Genomic DNA, 22,380 nt, shown 5'->3' with positions numbered 1-22,380 from the left:
AGAATCTTAAAAGCAGCAAGAGAGAAGCAAGTTGTCACATTCAAGGGATTTTTAATAACTGTGGTCCCCAACCCCTGGTCCCTGGCCCGCTACCAGTCCACGGCCTCTTTGGAAAAGGGCTGTGTGTCACCGCCTGAGCTCTGTACCACCCCTCCCCCCCACGATGCCCCACCCTCCCATCCCCAGTCCGTGGAAAAACTGTCTTCCGTGAAACTGGTCCCTGGTGCCAAAAAGGTTGGGGACGGCTATTCAATAAGATTATCAGCAGATGTCTCAACAGAAACTTTAAAGGCCAGAAGATAGTGGGCCAATATATTCAAAGTGCTTAAAGAAAACAACTGTCAACCAAGAAATCCTATATCTGGCAAAACTGTCCTTCAAAAGTGAAGGAGAAATTAAGACATTTGCAGATAAACAAAAGCTGAGGGAGGCTGACACCACTAGACCTGCCATGCAGGAAATGCTAAACGTAGTCCTGTAGGTTCAAATGAAAGGACACTAGACAGCAACTTAACACTGTAGGAAGAAATAAAGATCTTAGTTAAGGCAAATGCATCGCCATTATAAAAGGTGGTATTACCGTAATAATGATATGTAACTCCACTTTGTTTTCTACATGATTTATCTACATGATTTAAGAAACTAATATATTCAAAGGAAACCACTAGTCTAAAAGCTAGTATTATTTTAACTTTGGTTTGTAATCCCACATTTTGCTTTCTATATAATTTAACAGATTAATGCATAAAATGATTAGTTTACGTTTTAGGACACACAATGTATAAAGATCTAATTTTGCAACATCAATAACGGGGGATGGAGCTCTACAGAAGCGGGGTTTTTGTGTGTTATTGAGGTCAAGCTGGTATAAATTCAAACTGGTATGATATAATGTTAGAATGTTAAATGAAATCGCCATGGTTGTCATAAAGAAAATAGCTATGGAATATATACAAAAGGAAATGAGAAGGGAATTAAAGCGTTTCACTTCAAAAAACCAACTAAACACAAAAGATGACAGTAGTGCAGGAAACGGGGGACAAAAACCCCATAAGGCACATAGAAAACAGGCAGCAAAATGACACAAGTCCTCCTTTACCAGTAATTAATTACTTTAAATGTAAATGGTTACACTCTCCAATTAAAAGACAGAGATCAGCTGAATGGATTTTAGAAAGTACTATCTGCATCTATGCTGTCGACAAGAGTCTCACTTTAGACCTAGACACAAATCAGCTAAAAGAGGAAAGGACGGAAAAAGATATTAAGTGCAAAACGTAAGCAAAAGAGAGCAGGGGTGTCTATAAATAAGCCAGTAACAAAAAACCAAATCGTATGTGACTCTACTCATATGAGGTACCTAGAGTAGTCAAATTCATAAAGACAGAAAGTTGAATGGTGGTTGCAAGGGGCTGGGGAGAGGAACTGGGTAGAGAGTTTCAGTCTTGCAAGATGAAGAGTTCAGGAGATGTTTGGTGGTGACGGATGCACAATGTGAACGTCCTTAATGCCACTGAAATGTATATTTAAAAATAGTTAAGAAGGTAAATTTTGTTATGTGTATTATACAATAAAAATGTGTTACTAAATCTTAACAAAGGGAAGGATTTCAATGACTTGCTTACTTCACAAGACTTACTATCACACTTTTTTGAACATCTACGTTTATTCTCTTGTTATAATTTTTAACCTCAATCTTCGCCTTCACACATCTTGATACTTGTGGGAATAAAGGTCTCATGACTAGTACAACCATCACTGCCATCGCTACAGCTGCCACCACTGCTGGTTGTGACAACTGGTAAATCAGACTTTACTGTTCAGGTTATTTGCAAATGATCTCACTGGGGAAGACCTCGTAACAGCAAAAAGACCACTTGGGTCCCACGCAAGTTACTGCTTGGTATGAATACCACCTCTGATGTAAACCTTACATTTTGAATTTTAATTCTTTTCAAACACACACGCATATATGAGATGCGTATCTCTTATGCCTCTCCTCCCCAGTCAATCATACATCAAAGCATGTGTCTTTACTCTTTTCTTTTTTTCTTTACATCCACTAGGACGGTTTCATGTCTTCATTGTCTCCAAACATTCCAACTGGTGAAAGAAACAAACCATTTGGAGGCAAAAAGACTTGTATTCAAAATCCAATGAACTGCATAACCTTATATTAATTATTTAACATCTATATACCTTACTTTGTTGCTTATTGATAAAGCAGGAATAATAACATCTACCACAGAAGTAACTGTGAAGATTAAAATTTTCAGTGGGACCATGCGAGAACACTACCGGTATTAAACCACCGCCTGGCAGAAAATATGTCAATATATGATGCTGTTATTACTGTGCTTACTTGGATGTCTATTTCTTGAGGGACAGTCTGCCTTTGGACCCAAGAATACACCTCGGCCAGCTCCTCCTTTTGCCCTTGAGAAAAGTGGGGCTGGTGCTGCCTCATGCTTTCTAGCTTTTCTAGGTCTTCTTTTAGTACAACTTCTTTAACCCTGAAAACAAACAAACAAACAAAACCTTAATAGTCCTGAATAAGGCACAGGGGTCTTAGCATGTCATCTATGAAGAGCATTTCTTTTTGGTTAGTAATATACTATACAGCTCTTCTTAATATATAAGTTATACGTTAAAAAACTAACAGAATCATTCATCTGTCAAGTTGGTAAAGTAGACCTTTTTTGCTTGGTGGAAAATATCTGTATGTTTTAATGAGGTATATAGAAGAAAAAGATTTCCCTTAGTTCTCCTTTTCCTTTAGTATGGGGAAAGAAAAAATCCACATCTAAAAAAAAGTCCTTGTGCTCGTGCGCCACCCTGGAAAGCACAGTCTCCTGTTTTCCTGTCCCATGATGGATGACCCTCGTTTATTCTGGGTCGGAATGGACACTATCACCATAATCCTTGTTTTAAGAAACCATTTTTCACTTGACTTCAAATGAATGGATTTGGAAATACATTTCTCTAAGGGTATGTATAAAACATTTAAAAGTAATTTTTTATTAAAAAACACAAAAAATATAAAAAGTGAGTCTTCTAAAGTGCTTTCTTACCTCTCAGGTACCTGATAGGTCATTAGAATGCTCTCAGAAGTTTGCTGTATCATCCTCCAGATGGACTCTTCAGCTAAATTGGGAAATGTTTCTTTTTTCTGTACATCCTGAGATTGCTGCCCGTTTTGGGATATTTCAGAAGAATAATCACTACTAGCAAAGTACATACTGCTGTCACTGCTTCCTATCAAAAATCGACAACAAATAATCAGAAAATACCTATCAGAGAGTGATTTGCCAAACTGGCTCTCATTCTTCAAAGACTTTGGCAACTAGTTGATAGTCTTCCTCACCACCCAGCCCAGCCATTATCCCAGGTAACTTCATCCTCCCTGGGGACAGCCTTCTAGGTCCTTGGTCCTTCCAAGATCTCTTTCCACTCTTCATGAGCCATCTACTCTCAACGCCACACATTGTTCCTTTATCATCACCCATAACTGTTCCACCTCCAAAACCATTCAACATCTCAGCGTCACTTTCTCATTTGCTTGTTCAAATTGTTTCCACTACAGATTTGTGACGGTGCCTTAGTATTTCTTTAGTTCCCTCGTTATTCAGCTTAGCGCCCACAGTACATCAGTAACACACATTGCAATACCTTAGACTTCTTTTTCCCTCTGACTCTTCACAACTATCACAATGTCAACTCCAATAAAGCCAATTACTGATTTTGTTCTTACCTAAACCCAAATATTCAAACACATGGAGAAAGTCACACATAACAGAGCACACTGTTTCTACAAGATTCATCATCATCGGCCTCAAGAGGACCATCAAAATGCCGGTAACGCTGCTACGGTTCTCTGGTCAGTGCACGAACCGACCCCCAGCAATGAGTACTTTCAACTTCTCTACTTCTTCCCTCAGTCTCATCTATTCTGTAGGAAAAAAGAAGCCACTGAAAGCAAGTTCATCACCTTCCTGACAGGAACACAGAAGATTAATCATACACGCACTTCCTCCTCACCTTCCTCCGGTCACAACAGAGAAGCCGCTCATGCCAAGGCCCACCCCTCTCTGGCTTCTGTGGAGCCTTACAGATCATTCCTTCCCTATCTTGCATTTGACCCTTCCAGAGCCTTCTCGTTGACTTTCAAAGAATTAAAAACACATACCAAAAAAATGTCTAATTTTAAAAAAAGTAAATATATGGGTAAATACTGAAAAAAAATTTCCTCATCAAAAAAACTCTTTAAAATAACAACAATGTTATTGTGGGGTTTATTACACATGTTAAAATGTAGGACAAAAATACCACAAAACACAAGGGGGTAATGGAAGTACTCTGTTTTAAGGTTCTAACACATAAAGTGATATATTAGGTATAATATTTGAAGGCAAAGTGTGATAAGTAAAAGATATAAACTATAAATCCTAGAGCAACAACTTTAAAAATACGGCAAAATAAAAAAAAAAAAAAAAAGAAGAGTTATGTCTAAGAAGCTGATACTAGAGAGAAACTGAACTCATAAAAAATATACAATTAACCCAAAAGGAAGAAGAGAGGAGAAACAAAAGGAAGAAAGGGGAGATGAGAAAAGCAGAAAATAAACAGCAAGATGGAAGATTTAATTTTAACCTAACCATATCAATAATCTTGCTTAGACATTAAATGGTCTAAGCAAGCACTCCAACGAAAATGCAGAGATTGTCATATTTAAAAACAACACCCAACTATATGCTGGTTATAAGAAACTTGCTTTAAATATAAAGACACAGATAAGTAAAATAAAAGGATGGAAAAAATATACCATGTAAACACTAACCGAAATAAAGCTGGACTGGATCATACACTGATATCAGACAAAGTAGATTTCAAAGCAAGGTATATTTCATGATAAAGGGATCAATTCATCAAGAGGATATGATAGTCTTAATTGTATATGCACCTAATAAAAGAGCTTCAAAATATGTGAAGCAAAAACTCATTGAACTGAGATAAAAATCCACATTTTATCTACAAATAAGCCAGTCAACACATGGTTGTACTATTGATAGATATTTTCCACCTTTTAGGGCTGAATGTTTAAGAGCCCTATCATAATAAATCATAAAACAGACAGAAAATCAGTTAGCATGTAGAAGGCTGGATTGACATTATCAACCTTGATCTATTTTTTACATTTACAGAACAAATGACTCAACAACAGCAGCATATATTCTTTTCAAGCGCACATAAAACACTTACCAAGACAGACTAAATTCCAGGTCATTATACAGAGTCTCAGTAAATTAAAAATAGAAAACAAAAAATGTCCGCTGACTGTATTTAAATTAGGTTATCAATAAAATAAAAACATCTGGAAAATCTCCAAATATTAGGAAACATCTTTCTAAATAACCCATGGATCAAAGAAGAAAACACAAAGGAAATTAGAAATATTCTAGACTTAAAAAAAAAAAATGAATGCACAACCTATCACAATTTGAGAGATATAGCTAAAACAGTGCTTAGAACATTACATTTTTATACTGCTGGGAGGGGGAGGTCTCAAATCAACGATCTAAGCTTCCGCCATAAGAAACGAAAACAAGTGTAATAAAATCCAAAGTTAACAGAAAAGAGGAAGTAATAATAATTAGAGCATAAAATGACAAAATACAAAATCAAAAACAACAGAAAAAAACCCAATGGAACCAAAAGTTGCTCCTTTGAGAAGTTATTAAAACTGATAAACATATAGTCAGACTGATCACGAATACATTACTAATATCAGCAATGACAGGGGACATTACTATAGATCTTACAGACATTAAAAGTATAAGGGAATATTATAAAAAAACTTCATGCCAATAAACTCAACAAATTAGATGAAATAAATTCCTTAAAAGATACAAACTACCAAATATCACTCAATAAGAAACAGATAACCTGAGTAGACCTATATCTATTAAAGAATTAAAATCTGTTGCTAAAATCCTTCCCACTAAGAAAACTACAGGCCCATACAGATTCACTGGTAAATACCACCAAATACATACAGAAGAAATACCAATGTAATACAAACTCTTCCAGAAAACAGAAGAAGAAGGAACAGTTCTCAACATATTTTTTGAGGCCAGCTTTACCCTGATACCAAAACCAAAGACATTATAGGAAAAGAAAGCAATGGACCAATATTCTGCACAACAGGGATAATAATCCAGAACAAAATATTAGGAAGGGAATCCAGCAATATATAAAAAGGATGAAATATCATGAGCAAAGGCAAAGTTAATTTGTCATGTGAAAATTAGTGTATAATAATTCACCATATTAATAGAATAAGGGAGAAAAATCAAATGGATTATCTCAATATACGCAGTCAAGCACATCTCAGTAAACTAGCAATAGAAAGGAACTTCCTCAATCTGATAAAGGACATTCAAAGAAAACTTACATTTAACATCATATTTAATGGTGAAACCCTTGACTGCTTTCCCCTTGAGACTGTGAACAAGGCAAGTATGTCTGTTTCACTATTTCTATTCAATACTGCACTGGGGTCCTAGCCAATTCAATAAAGCAAGACAAATAAAGACAGACACACAGGTGGAAAAGGAAGTAAAAAATTATTTGCAGACAATAAGACTATGTAGAAAAGTCCTACAGAATATGTAAAGAGCAACTAAAATAATAAATGAGTTTAGCAAGATTGAGATAAATTAAAGACCTACATGAATAGACAAATATACCATGTTTATGCATCAGAGGAGTCAGTATCACTAGGATAATTCTTCCCAAACTGATCTATAGAGTCAACACAATTTCAATTAAAATACTAGCAAATTTTTTTGTAGCAATTGAGAAACTGATTACATAATTTATGTGGACAAAAGAACTAGAATATTCAAAATCATTTTGAAAAGATTCAAGAATACAGTTGGAGGACTCACTTCATCAGATTTTAAGTCCTACTGAAAGCTACATTCACCTAAAGCTAACCACACAGATCAATGGAACAGAAGAGAGAGTCCGGGAACAGACCCACACATATATGGCTAATTTATTTTCAACAAGGTACCAAGGTTATTCAATGGAGAAAGATTAATCCTTTGAACAAACAGAGCAAGAACAACTGCATATCTATATGCAAACAAACCACATCAGCCCTTACCTCACACCACCTAAAAAGTAACTCAAAATGGATCACGGACCTCAGCTATAAAAGCTAAACCTATAAAACTTCCAAGAAAAAACATAATCTTAGTGATTTTTGGTTATGCAAAGATTTCGTAAAAATAACACAAAAAGCATGACCTATAAAAGAAAAATCAATAAGTTGAACTTCATCAAAATAAAAAAAACATTTTCTCTTCAAAAGAAACTTAATAAAATGAAAAGGCAAGCCACACACAGGGAGGAAATTTTTGTAAAACAAGTATTTGACACAGGATTTGTATTTAGAATATATACAGAACACTTACTACTCAATAAGAAAACCAAAAACCAAATTCAAAAAAATGTGCAAGAGATTTTAACAGATACCACCGAAGACAACACATGGATGGCAAGTAAGTATATGAAAAGATACCCAACATCATTAGTCAATAAACAAATGCAAATTCAAACCACAATGAGGTATCATTACATACCCACTGGAATGGCTAAAATTAACATGATGGACAAGAGCCAGCACTGGCTAGGGTATGTTTCAAACTGGAACTCATACATAGCTGGTAGAAATGTAAAATGGTACCAGCACTTTGGAAAACCGTTTGGCAGCTTCTATAATAATAAAGTTAACTACACACTCACCACATGACCTAGCAATTTCATTTCTAGGTATTTACCCAAGGGTAATGAAACCATATATCCACAAAAAGCCTCATACTCAAATGTTCATAATAGCATTATTTCTAATGGCCCCAAACGGACACCCAATAACCAACAACTGGTGAATGGCTGTCTGTACAATGTGATTCTGCTCAGCAACAAAAAGGGACAACCTGCTGCTACACACAACAGGGGTGGATCTCAACAGCACTATGCTAACTGAGAGAGTCCTAAGACAAAAGACTGCATATCGTTCGATTCAATTTATAAGAAATTATAGAAAAAGCAAAACTAAAGAATATCAGTGGCTGCCAGGAGCCAGAGATCAGGGCAGGAACTGACTGCAAAGGGTCAAATAACTTTTTGGGGTGATGCTGGATGTTCTACGTGGTGATTGCAGTGGTGGTTACACTAAGGTATATATCTATCAGAATTCTTGTTTTGTATACCTAAAATTGGTGAATTTTACTATACGTAAATAAATAACTCCAGTAAAGCTTACAAAAAGGAAAAAAAAAACTTATGGCATACACAGTGACAGCATGTCAACACAGGGATCGCCAAGCAATAGAGTTTGACGACTGGTAATCCTAACCCCCTACCTGATGCTGCAGAACCAGCTCCAGGTGGAGACTCCTCGTGCAGTAACCCCGTGGACAGCTCACTGGCAGCAGAACAACCGTTCTTATTCCCACTCTTGCCTGTAACACATTGCTAGAAAGTAAGGACACAAGAAAAGACACTTTAATTCTAGTGTATCTCAAACATCAAATTACAAACTACAATCATCCCCTTTTATCTGTCATTTTTCTTTCTGCAGTTTCAGTTACCCACCGTCAACTGTGATCCAAAAACATTAAATAAAAAAGTTAGAAATAAACAATTTGTAAGTTTTAAATTGTGCTTCGTGTTGAGTAGTGTGATGAAATCTCGAGTCATCCCATTCCATCCAGCCTGGCGTGGGCATCACCCCTTGCCCAGCGTCTCCACGCTGTGTATGCTCCCCTGTCAGTCCCTCAGCAGATCTGCCGTCCTGGTATCACAGTGCTTGTGTTCAAGCAATCGGATTTTACCTGACAGTGGCCCCAAGCACAACAGTAGTGATGCTGGCAACTGGGAAAGGCCAAAGAGAAGCCATAAAGTGCTTCATGTAAGTGAAAAGATGAAAGTTCTTGACATAATAAGGAAAGGAAAAAAAAATGTATGTTGAGGTTGTTAAGATCTTTGGTAAGAACAAATCTTCTATCTGTGAAACTGTGAACAATTAGCACATTAAATGTTCTATTTTGTTATTGTCAATTTCTTACTGTGCTTAATTTATAAATTAAACTTATCACAGGTATGTAAGTATAGGAAAAAACATTCTGTACATAGGGCTCTCTGCCATCCACTGTACTGTCCACGGTTTCAGGCATCCACTGGGGGTCTTGGAAAGCATCCTCCACGGATACGAGGGGATGACTGTAACTGGCAGATCTTCAACTTCACATGTTAAACAGAATAAAATTTACATACATAACCGAGAAGTGAAAACTTTTCAGCCTGTCCCCATGAGTGATCCAAGTTCCTTTCTATATAGTATTAGACGTATTACTGTTTTCTGAGCACCTACTACATTCCAGGCATCATACAAGTGTGAGCTTTATTTTATTTGTCATTCAGCAAATATGTAGTTAACATTTTTTATGTTCTAAGCCCTGTTCCAAACACTAGGAATATAACAATGAATAAAACAAAGTTCCAGCTCTCCCAGAGCTTCTACAGCAGGGGGAGAAGTACTATAAAAATACTATATCATTTAGTACCCAGGGAAAGCTATGCAGTAGTAATCTTTCCATGTTTCTAATGAGAAAAAACAAACAAAAAAAGGCTAAATAATTTGAACTAACCCACCTAACTAGCGGGAGAGCTGGGATTTGGACCCGTGTGTTACTCCACAGCGCCCGCTTTGCTCACTGTGATACACTGCCCTGCCTTGGATTTTAACCAGTGCCCTAATAGCAGGCTTTCACAAGCGAACATATTTTCTTGATTTGGATCATCAGACTTTGAACACCTGTTAAAGGCTATTATACCTTGAACGGAAGACCAAAGAAAAACTTATGTAAACGTTCACACTCATCTTGGATTTTATACTTAAATACAATAATGTCAGTGTCCAAAGTTTAACCTGATAAATAAATCTGAGAATGTCATTTTAGATAACGGGATGAAAAGTTAAAGGAAACTGACCAAAAAGTGTTTGTTTTTGAAAATGACATGTTTCAGTGTGAAACTATAAACTTCTTACTCTACTGATAACTTTTCATACACACCTGTTATCCTACAACCATGCACGAAAACGCACGATCCCTACATTCATATTTTGTCAATCTGGCTTATTCCCATCTTACCAGACCATAACCCCAGTTGTAAGTAAGAAAATCCATTTTATAGGCAATGAACATACTTAAATTTAATACCTAGATATCAAATTTTAAAAGGTGGAGGGAACCTAGTTCATATGGAAAACCTTAAAGACAGCACTTTGGGAAAAACCTTACAAAGTATCTAAGAAACCAGAGCATAGAAGATTCTTTCATTCCTGTTTTTCAAATGGAGTCAGGTAGGTGTGCTTTGTGTTTATGCAGAATAAGGCTTACAGTCTCGACCACGGCAGCAGTGCAGACTACTCACTCAGGCTGTCAACGCTGAGCTCCAGCGCAACTGCCTTAATTTTAACAAGATATTTACTTTCTCACTTGTATGTTGAAAATTAGCATCACTTACATACTCAGCTTCTGGGCAGACATCTCTTTTCACGTGATCTGAAACTTCAGAAGATCTGGGCATCTCCTCCTGCAGTAAGTCCAGTTGCAATGGTGAGCTGCTCCTTGAGTTAATGAACGGGTGTTCGCCACTGCGAGTCTCCCACTCTTCCTCAGCTCCCCTGGGCTTGGCGACTGAAGGTGGCGGCTCCAGGTTTGGAGCCATTGCTGATACTGAGGGTGCTATTTCAGAAGAGCCTGCTGCTCCCAAGAATGGATATGGAAAGAGCGATGACAAGAGAGGACAGACAGGGGGCTCACGCAGGAAAATGGTCATAAAAGTGTCCAAGTGAGGAGAAGGGAATGCTGGAAGAGGCTGCAAGCCACCGGAGGGCGGCTCAGGCAGACACTCCGGGGCAGTTCCTGACGCTGCACATTCTCTTCCCAGAGAGGCCATGGCTGGGAGGGCAAAAGCTGGGATGAGATAAGGGGCCTGGCTGGGAATCATCACAGCAGACGGGAGTCCCAAGCCCAAGGCATGAGGACAGGAGGCAGTGGAAGGGCACCATGGCTGCGTGTGCCCAAGTGCGCCCCTGGCATGGGCACCGGAGCCAGCTTCAGAGCCGCTGCCGCCCGACGGCGCAGGCAGCTTCTTGCGCTTGTGCTTCCCTCTCTTGCAACCAGCTGACCGTGTCTGCTTGGAAGCAGAAACTCCTGAAAGGATAAACATGGAGGCATATTATGGAAAATTAAACCCAAAAAAGGAGAACAATGTCATTCACAGGTAGTTATAAGAAGATTACAAAGGAATACACATTTGCCAATACTACCAGAATGGCAAAAAGTAGCTCCAAAAAGATGAACAAAATTCTGGACAAGAATAGTTGCTATAAAATAAACTTATTTCAGTATCTCTCAATCAGTTTCTTCGGAAAACCAGTTTCTCAGATCTAGGATCTAAAGAAAGATCCTAGATAAACTGTTGATATAAATAGCTTTATTTTAACATCTCTCAATCGGTTTCTTACAAGTAGAACTCCTGTTGTCCACTGCTTATCTCCCAGTACTTACACATGATTTGTAACAGCTACAGACACGTGTTAATGGTATATACTTAGAAAAAACTTATCTACCTTGAACATATGAATATTTAGCTTTGCTTCTGCTTTCTTGCTGAAGATAGGAGCTGTAGGGTGATGACAGGATCTTTTCCCGGAATTTGTCAACATAATTCTGTTCTTCCTTCTGGGTGTGGGCCACCAGAACGTCCTTTGTGAGCCCTACACTTCTGAATTCTTCCAAGGTCAAAGGAACCGGCTGCGTGCTTAGGGTCCAGGGCTCACATGCTAGGGTAGCATCCTCTGCTGAGGTGGAAGAAGACATATTTAATTTTAATTCCTATCAATAATTTGTATTTATTTTTACTTTTAAAATTACCTTTCAATAAATTTTTACAAACATTATTATAACTACTGGAATATAAAAAATTTTATCAGCCTAGAACAGAAATTCTTATTTTTTTGTCTTTCTAGTCTTTGTATAAATGTATATACATTTTATGGAGTTATAATAATCAGTATACATACATTTATTTATTTAAATTTTGTTTTTATTGTAAACATTTTCTCTCTCCCTAAATTCTTCAAAATTGTTATTTTTGAATTTATTTTTAAATAAGTAATATATTTCTGTGGTTCAAAAATCAAGTATTAAAAAGGTATTTAGTAAATGCTCCCCATCCCTGTCCACCATCTGCCTGGTTCTTATTCATTCTCCCCACAAGAAACCGTTTCTTCCATACGTCCTTCCCATTTCTTCACGCATATATGAACAAATCAGATAGATTCTTATCTTCCTCCCTCAACCCTATTGTGTCCCAAAAGGCACAGGTGCAACTTAGCCTGCAACTTACTTTTTCACTTAACAATAGCCCTTGGAGAACTTTGTCAGTACACAGTTCTCTCATACTTTTGTACACTGCATGGGGCTCCATTTTATGTATACAACACAGTTTACTGAAGTAATCATCTGTGGATGGACTTTGGGTTGCTTCTTTTATACTTGTTTAGTTACATTATTTATTTATTATTGATATATAATAGTTGTACATTTTATTTATTGTTGATATATAATGGTTACACACATTTAAGTATTGCTTCTAAAAATTACTTCCTCCAAGAACAAGAGACTGTGAAGAGCACTGTGGTGGGTTCCCGCACCATCTGCTCCACCTCTGCCCTGCGGTGCAGCCGCCAGGTGGTGTGGGTGGGTCTGTCCCCACCCCACTTCCGGAAGTGGGCTCTTCCTGTCTAAATCAACACGGCACACAGAGGCTTCCGCTTCTGGCCAAGATGGAGTAACAGGGATTGAACTGAATTTACCTCCTGCCTGAAATGACTAAAATAAAAACAGACAAAATACATGAAACGATAGGTTTCAAGGCACTGAACATCAAGTAATGAGGAGAGCGACCCCTGAGGACATGAAACAAATGAGGTGAGCCCTACGACTGCCCCAGCTTACTGCCTGGAGTTTCCAAGGCACAGGCTGGGGGACCCGGGTGGAGTCTGGTGACCTCCCTGAGTTGAAGAGACAGAGCTGAGAGTCCGCTGAAGCCATGGTGGCTGGAGTTTCCAGGAAAAGAGTACTGGAAAGGAAAGAGCGGCACAGACAGAGAACTGAGAGCCAGAGATCCCTGAGCATGCAGGAGAGCGCTGACCAGCGCACTCACGTGAGGAAAAAACCACCTGAAGGATTAGAGGGAAAAAACAACTGAAGCTCACACAAGGTGGAGAAAAGTGTTTGTTCCCATCAGCTGGACTAGAAAATCTCATAACTTATGTGGCACTGGACACAGTACTCAGAAGGATCCTGCTTCAGTAGCAGAGAAAAATCAGGCCTAGACTATACACTGCACTGATCCTGCCTAACAAATTTGAAAAGCAAGGCCTAAAAGGGTCAGTCTGTTTCCAGGTAACTTAACGGGGTCCCAGAATAAAGCTCAAGAATATTTACAGGTGCACAAAAATATGCAGCGACATTCACAATGTCTGGCAGCCAGTCGAAACTCACCAGGCATGCCAAGAGGCAGGAAAATACAACCCCACAATGAGGAAAAACGACACTGAGAAACTTATTAATACAATTTATATAGACAAAAGACCTCAAATATTCAAAACAATCTTGAAAAAGAACAAAGTTGGAAGATTTACACTATCTGATTTCAAGACCTACTATAAAGTTACATGAATCAAGACCATTCTATACTGGCATGAGGGGTTGATCAATTTTGTCCATCTTTTCAGAGAACCAACTTTTAGCTTTACTTTTCTCTAATTGTCTATTTTTCTATTTTACTGATTTCTGCTTTTATCTTTATTACTTCTTTCCTTCTACCTTGGGTTTACTTCGATCTTTTGCTAGCTTCTTAAATTGGAACTTTAGATCACTGATTTGAGACATTTCATTAGCATTTAAAGCTATTAATCTCCTTATAAGCTGTTTTTAGCTGCATCCCACAAACTTTAGTTATACTGTCCTTTCATTATCTTGATTTTGAAATATTTTCTAATTCACTTTATGATTTCTTTTTTGAATCACGGATTATTTAGAAATGTGTTATTTAATTTCTAAATGTTTGGATTTAAATATCTTATTACTGATTTTTAATTTAATTCACTCTGGTCAGAGAGTAGTTTATATATCATTCAGTACTTTTAGATTTGAGACTTTTATTACAGTCCAACATGTTTTAAATCTCAACGAACATATTGTGTGCACTTGAAAAGAATGTGTATTATGCAGTTACTGGGTGTCATGTTCTATAAATATCAATTAGGTCAAGGTGGTTGATAGACGTCGTTTAGATCATCTATTTCTTTACTTAGTTTTTGCCTAGATGCTTCATCAATTGCGGGGGTGGGGGTGGGGGGAGGTGTACTAATAAAATCTTCCAACTATGATTATGGAAAGTCTGCTTTCCTCTTTAACTCTTTCCGTTTTTGCTTTATATCCTGCAGAGCTGTTATTAGTGAATACACATGGCTATTATGTCTTCCTGAGGAATTGACTGTCTTACTATGAAACGACCCGGTCTCGACATCTACCATATATATATATACATATATATATACACACACATATATATATATACACACACACATATATATATATATATGTGCTAACACAGGAGCTCCAGCCTTCTTATGCTTGTTGTTTGACTTGTGCATCCATTTTCCCCTCCATTTACTCTCAACCTGCTTGTGAATTTAAATTGTACTTTGCCGACAGCATATGGTTGGGCCTTGATTTTTTTTAATGTGTTCTGACAATTTTTGCCTTTTGTAGTGTTTAGTTCATTTTACGCCACTTTATGAATTTAGAGCAATTATTTTATTATTTGTTTGGTTTGTTCCCTCTGTTTCTTTGCTGTTAATCTATTTCTCCTTTCCTGCCCTTCTTTTGGATTGAGTATTTTTATAAATTTCAATTTATCAATTGGCTCTTTAGCTAATCTTTAGATCTCACATTCTACCTTAATTAGACTCTTCTATAGGTCCAAAATGCCTATAATGACAATGGCTCCTGGAGACTAACTGTCAATATGTGATTTCCTATTCTGTTACTCACAAGCTATGTGACTCTGGACAAGTTAAGTTACTTCATCTGTTTGTGCCTTAATTGTCCCATATATAAAGTGAAGATAATAACTTGCAAGGAAATGCCTTTGTGATCACGGTCCTCAGACCCCAAATTAGAGTCAGGAGGTAAACTGCAGGAATGAATATGAGCTTTCCAGAAAGCAAAAGACAGAGATACTACATAGCTTAAGAACATCTGGGCTCTGATTCTGCTTTTTCTTCTTGGGATAAAGATACGGCCTTATAAATGTTGAGACTGATATAAGATCAGGAGAAACTATTATCAGTAAATATTTCTCAAAACATATACAGATTTTAGCATAAATTCATTCAAAGTGGTAATATAGGAGCAGAATATAAAAAGTACAGTGAGCCGGGCACAGTGGCTCACGCCTGTAATCCTAACACTCTGGGAGGCCGAGGCAGGTGGATCGTTTGAGGTCAGGAGTTCGAGACCAGCCTGAGCAAGAGAGAGACCCCCGACTCCACAAAAAATAGAAAAATTAGCTGTGTGCGGTGGCACGTGTCTGTAGTCCCAGCTACTCAGGAGGCTGAGGCAGGAGGATCGCCTGAGCCTAGGAGTTTGAGGTTGCTGTGAGCTATGATGACACCACTGCATCCTCGTCAGGGCGACAGACTTTGTCTTAAAAAAAAAAAAAAAAGAGCACAGTGGCATAGTCAAAAAAAGAGCTTTCCATACTGGGTGAGACCAAATTTGTACGGGCTGTGTCATGGACAGCTACATGCCCGCACAGGAATCTCAAGTGTTAAGAAAAGGTATACTAAAAAATGTGCACATGCTCCTGTCCTGAGGCGCTGGCTACTTAGAAACATAATCTAATCTCACAGCAGCTGTGTCGCCGGTCTTTCCCCGCCAACCCACAGTCCCCCTCGTCAGTACCACGCTGTCCATCACAGGGCTGCTGGGGGGATTTAGCGAGTTACCAGCTATGAAGAACTAAGAACAGGGAGCAGGACACAGAAACAGCTCCATGCATATTAGCTAGCATGCCACTGAAGACTAGCAAAGATAAATTAGAGATAATCTGAAAACCCAATTTAACACACTTTCACCATTTCTTCATCTACCATAATTGTTATGAGCAATGAAAAAGGATAGGAGGCAGTAAAAAGGAATTTTTAAAAAAGGCATTAGATTAGAATAATTCACCAAGTAATTATGTTGTTAAATGGAGAGTTTTAAACATACTCTACTCATTGTTATCAGACCAATACAAAAATGTAAATGTATGTGTGATTTAGTCACAACTACAGTCAACACACTTGAAATGCAGGTGAGTGAACACCTTCTTCAAAGGGCAGTAACAAAGTGACCTCACACAGTCCTGTCAGTAGCTGCATTGACAGTGGCTGACACTGACTGAGGGCTTACAACTGGGTACTTGCAGGTACTGTTCTAAGTGCTTTGTATGTGTCAAATGATGTCGCTGACGAATAACATAAGAGAAATATAGTTCAAAATATGTAATAATACATAGTAACATTTCCTAAAATACTTGAACTTAAAGAATTAAAGGAGAAAATATTTATAATGTATTAGTTATAGTGTTTTCTCCTCACAGTGCAGCAGGAGTTGGGCACACTGTCACAGTGACAGGCAGGTGCGGTACCTGGCTCTGTGGGTGCCACATGGACGGCGGTGCTGCTGTAACTGCACTGGCTGACGCCCGAGCCCAGGCTCGGCGCCGCGGTGGACAAGGTCCGGGGAGCTCCTCCTTCAGCGCCTGTGGACCATTCGTTTGCTGGCATTTCCGACTTAGGTATGGCTGGGATCTGAGAAACAGCTGGTGATGTAAGAGAAACTGACAGTCAAAAGAGAAATTCCCAACAGGAAATTCATATAAAAGACCCAAACAGTTCACAGAAGTTTATAATTGACAAATTAAAGCTTGTTGGTCATAAAGAAGTAATATGAAAACAGGATTTTTGTGATTACAGTAAAATAATTAAGGATGGAGTCATAATTCTTTGCATCTCACACTGAAGGACATTCTCATACCTTGCAATGTTTGGACATCGTCTGCCTTGAGGTTCTGTTTGTCATCCTCTGAGGATGACGAAGTTGTATTTGCACAGGATATACACTTTCTTTTAAAAGCTGGAATGTTGTAGCTCTTCAGGTACCTGCAACAACATAATTAGGTCATCTAGTTTCACCTGTCCCCTAGCTGGGCCACCTCCTACCTCTCTGCTTTTCTCACACCATTTGGGTACTTTGTACTTTCTTCCCCAACCTTCTCCGCCTCAATCACTGGACTGTAACATCTCTTTTACTATGGTCTTGAATAGATGTTTAAATCTTACACCATTTAACTTTGACAAGATTAGGTTTTGTCTTCTCAACTATACCACAGCTCCTTCAAAGAAAGGGTGCATCTTCTCATTTTCCGCACCCTCCATAATGTTCGGTATATTATAAACTGTAGGCAGTAGGCACTCCATAAATATCTACTAATGTATAGTGAAAAATCAAGATAGAGTAGCTATTAAAAATTCTACGAAGGCTCCATAGTGACAATGTATGCTTTTGGAAAAAAGAACATGTTATCAAGACTTGTGTCTCGTACCTGATAACACTATCAATACAGTTTATCTGTTGATAGGATGGGCTGTGCTCATCTTTCCTCAAATCCTCACAAGACTCAGTACATAGACTATTATTTTTCAATGTCTGGAAGGAAGAAAAGGCCTTCTGCTCATCTGAAAGAAAATGAAAGGTTGTGCAATTAAAAATATTTAGCAAGTAGTTAAGAACACATACTTATTCAATAAACTTAAATCCTGGTACTTTATAATATATACATTAATAGACTATTATACAGCTATTAAACTGAGCTTAGATCTAAATGCACTGGTATAAAGATATCCACAACACTTAACAATATGAGTAAAATAAGGTGCAGAGCACGATACACATAGAATGGTTACATTTGCATTTTAAAAAATAAGGAGTGAAACAAATGCTTCAGGCAAAGATTATCAAGGAATGAAACTATAGGTGAAGGGTTGATGGGAACTTTCTAATGTTGAGCTGACACTACCCATACAACTGGTCAATCCTGGCATCACTAGGAGTGGGATGAACACCACTGTGCACATCTTACGTGGTGCAATGCAAAGTACATAGCATTACCTGTGTCCAACAGAATTTTCTGTGATGACTGACAGAATTGTTATTTGTGCTGTCCACTATGGTAGTCACTAACACCATGTGTGCCCCATTAAGCACTGGCGTGTGGCTCGAGCAACTGAGGAACTAAAGGTTTAACTGAATTTGAGTATAAATTGCCAAATTTGAATTTAAATTGCCAAACGTGGCAAGTGGCCACCATAGTGGACAGCACAGGTTCAGAGAGGAGAGCAAAACCTCCAGGCCTGAGCACTGAAGAACTTAACACATTAACTGCCATGTGAGTTGTATTTAACTCACACTAGTTTTGAGCCCAGGGCCTCGTGAAGTGTATGTAACTCACACGTCTCTTCACCTTGGGAGCCCCGTGAACTATTTTTAAGTTGCATATAACTCACGCACAGAAAACCATAAAAAATAACACATCTTTCATTAAATTAGAAAGAATTGGTTTTTTCCCAAAGTTTTTATTCTATTTTTGTAACACAACACCATGGCTCCAAGGAAAAAATTTTTTTCCTGGTGTGGCAGTCAATGTGTTCAAACTTCTGTAGAGGAGACGAGTCTGTAAAGGAGGCTGAAAAACAACAGCCAGAAAAGTAAGAGGGAATCCTGCAGGGTACAGTTTTATCTCAAAAAAGGAGCAAGTGATTATGTCAAGTACAGTTGGGAGGTTTTGCAAGAAGCGTTAGACGCTGCTGTTGTTGATAAAGGTGACTTTTAGCTGGCTTGGAAGAGACTTCTCTATTTTTAGAGGGTTGTATGGAAAAATGACTGCATGAACTTTTGCTCATTAACTTTTAGTTTCTGAAATAATTTTAGACTTGAAGAGTTGCAAAATTAGTCCAGAGTTCCCATATGCACCTCACCCAGTTTCCACTGAGGCTGACACCTTTACACCCATAATAAGGTGACCAAAACTAAGAACTCATGTACAATGCTACTAAATGAAATACAGACTTTATTTGGATTCTGTCACTTTACCACTAAAATGTCATTTTTCCGTTCCAGGATCTCACATTGCATTTATTGCTCACGTCTCCTTTGTCTGCTGCCACTCGCGGCAGTTCCTTAGTCTTTGCTTACCTTTCATGATCTCGACATTTTTGAGCAGCACAGTGAGGACTTTAGTAGAATGTCTTCATTTGCGTTTCTCTGGTGTTTTCTCATGGTTAGACTGAGGCTATGCATTTGGGGAGGAAACCACAGAGGGGCAGGCCTGCTTAGTGCTTCATCCCAACACGTGTGAGGTTCACCTTTTGTTACCTTATCATTGGCTAAGGTGGTGTCTGTCAGGTTTCTCCTGTGTGAGGTCACGTTTTACAATGTAATAAATAATGTAAACAATACATGCCTTGAAGGAATATTTTGAGATCATGCAAATATCCTGTTTCCCTTAACCTTTCACCTACTGCTTGCACAACAGTGTAAATGTATTTAATGCCAATGAACTGTGTACACTTCAGTGGTTAAAATGGTAAATTTTATGTTATGTATATTTTACCACAATTAAAAGAAAACCCTTTCATGTAATAATTTTAGCATTCATTGGAGGATATTCCCTGCAGTAATTATTACTGTGGAATTCTAATAGCAATTTTTTATTTTTTTCATTCTTCTACATTAATTAAACTTCTTCTTTAAGGAAGAGTTTTTCCCTTCTCCCCCTTCCCCTTTTATTTATTTATTAATTTTTTCAGTATGGACTCATGGATATTTATTTCATTTGTTGGGTTATAATCTAATATTATCATTATTTATTTTTTTGCTCAAATTGCTCCACTTTGGGCCATTGGGAACTCTTTCAAGTTGTCTCCTGCTGACATGCCACCCTCACTTTTTTTTTTTTTGAGCACTTCTTTACTTTCTGGCCCTGATTCCTTTACTGAAAAAACGTATTTAGAAACCAAGATTTGGGTGGTAGGTGTGCTCATTGCTAAATGTGTTCCAGCTTATAGGTCCTCTCAACGGACAGGACAAGTAAACACATGTCTGTATAGGAACCTTGTCTACCCATCCGTCCATCCACATATTAAACAAAAAGGCCAGGACTCGTACTGATACCTTCAAACACCAATCCAGCACCACAAAGTTCATTCTGACGTTCCCCTTTTGGTGATCTATAACTTCTTTCTCTGACAGTGAGGAATCTGTTATCATTATCTATAACGTATTCACCAATTTGTTCAACCCTAGTATAAAGTAGCTCCCATTATCTGGTGGGAAACAATATACAGTGTTTGTTAATATTTTGTATTTAGCCCTAGTGTATACAATTAAAACACTGTTTTCCAAAGCTACTTGGCTCCTTTCTTCCCCATTCCCTTTTGTATGTTTATACTATTCATTTGTAATATAGTTAATTTGTAACAGCCTGCATATCATCTTGGGTTCTCTCTGCATTTTGGGGTAGGATGATGTACACACATCTATGGGTTTTGGCAAATGCATAGAAGTTGGATATTCATCACCACAGTAACCAAAAGAACATTTCCATCCCTTAAAAATTTCCCTACAGCTGCTCCTTTGTAGTCAATTCCTCTCCCACTGGTAAACACTGATCTGTTTTCTAGAAAGAATGCTTTTCCAGAATGGAATTAGACAATATGTAATCTTCTAGTTCTGCCTTTTTTCACTTAGAGCAAAATGTATTTAAGATTTATCTACACTGTTGCATGAATCAAGTTCATTCCTCTTCAAAGCTGAGTAGATTCCATTGTATTGATGTATCACAGTTTTATCTATTCACCTGCTGAATGACATCTAGGTTGTTTCCAGTGTTTGGTGAGTAAAAGCACAATAAATATTCACATTTTTTTATTTTGAACATAAGTTATTGTGTGAACTTTTTATTTCACTTGGGTAAATAACTAAGAATGGAACTGCCAAGACATATGGTAAGACTATGTTTAACTTTATAGGAAACTGTCAAACCTTCCCACAGTGGTTGTGCAATTCTGCATTACCAGCAATATGTGAGAGTTCCAGTTACTCTGCATCCCCGACAACACTCGGTACTATCAGTTTTTAAAAAATTTATCCATTCTAATAGGTGTGTGGTGGTATCTCATATGGTTTTAATTTCTTTTTGTCTAATGACTAATGAGATTCAGCATCTTTTCATATGCTATTTGCTGTCTTTATAGCTTCTTTGGAAATGTTCAGATCTCTTGGCCATTTTTAATTGGGTTGTCTTATTATTTTTTGAGAGTTCTTTAATGTGTACTAGATTCAATTTCTTTATTGTGTATATAATTTTCAAATATTTTGTTTTTTCATTGTCTTATCAGTAACTTTCTTTTTTTTTTTAGACAGAGTCTCGCTCTGTTGCCTGGGCTAGAGTGCTGTGGCGTCCTCCTAGCTCACAGCAACCTCAAACTCCTGGGCTCAAGCAATTGTCCTGCCTCAGCCTCTCCTGAGTAGCTGGGACTACAGCATGTGCCACCATGCCCGGCTAATTTTTTCTATGTATTTTTAGTTGGCCAGATAATTTCTTTCTATTTTTAGTAGTCTTGCTCTTGCTCAGGCTGGTCTCGAACTCCTGACCTTGAGCGATCCTCTCGCCTCGGCCTCCCAGAGTGCTAGGATTACAGGTATGAGTCACTGCTCTGGCTTGTATTGTTTTTTTAGTGTGCATGGTTTCTGAAGAAATGTCTATTGTAATTCTTATCTTTGTTTCTCAGTATGTAGTCTTTTTCCCTTTGGCTGCCTGCAAGATTTTCTCTTTGGTTTTATTTTCATCAGTTTGAATATAAAATGCTCCCAGGTTTGGTTTTTGTTTTGTATTTAACTTACTTGAATGTTCTTTGGATATATAAAAATTCTTGGCCATCATTTCTTCAAATATTTCTTCTGAGATTCCAATTACACTTATGTTAGATTCTGTTTGTTTCAGTCTTCTTTCTCTGTTTCAGTCTGAGTAATTTTTGAAGCCATCTATCTTTGAGTGCACCAGTTCTTCCCTTGGTTGTGTTCAGAGCCATCGAAGACATTTTTCATCTCTGGCATTTGTAAC

At 37.9% G+C, this 22,380-nt stretch overlaps 1 protein-coding gene across 2 annotated transcripts in view; it reads right to left on the bottom strand.

The window, feature by feature from the left end:
* PER3 (period circadian regulator 3) overlaps positions 1 to 22,380 on the bottom strand; it is a 50,135-nt gene that overhangs the window by 4,730 nt on the left and 23,025 nt on the right. Inside the window, exons 14-21 of one of the 2 annotated variants that reach the window (XM_069479286.1) lie at positions 17,803 to 17,935; positions 17,235 to 17,359; positions 16,846 to 17,019; positions 11,708 to 11,938; positions 10,597 to 11,288; positions 8,430 to 8,541; positions 3,072 to 3,255; positions 2,363 to 2,513 (exon numbers count right to left, since the gene is read on the bottom strand). In XM_069479286.1, coding sequence (XP_069335387.1) covers positions 2,363 to 2,513; positions 3,072 to 3,255; positions 8,430 to 8,541; positions 10,597 to 11,288; positions 11,708 to 11,938; positions 16,846 to 17,019; positions 17,235 to 17,359; positions 17,803 to 17,935 — 1,802 coding nt within the window. The remainder of the gene's footprint in view (positions 1 to 2,362; positions 2,514 to 3,071; positions 3,256 to 8,429; positions 8,542 to 10,596; positions 11,289 to 11,707; positions 11,939 to 16,845; positions 17,020 to 17,234; positions 17,360 to 17,802; positions 17,936 to 22,380) is intronic. The other variant, XM_069479287.1, reaches the window with a different exon arrangement.

This window comes from Eulemur rufifrons, chromosome 8 (assembly GCF_041146395.1).
Source record: "Eulemur rufifrons isolate Redbay chromosome 8, OSU_ERuf_1, whole genome shotgun sequence".
In the NCBI taxonomy this organism is placed as follows: Eukaryota; Metazoa; Chordata; class Mammalia; order Primates; family Lemuridae; genus Eulemur; species Eulemur rufifrons.
This window is presented reverse-complemented; position numbering and strand designations above follow the sequence as displayed.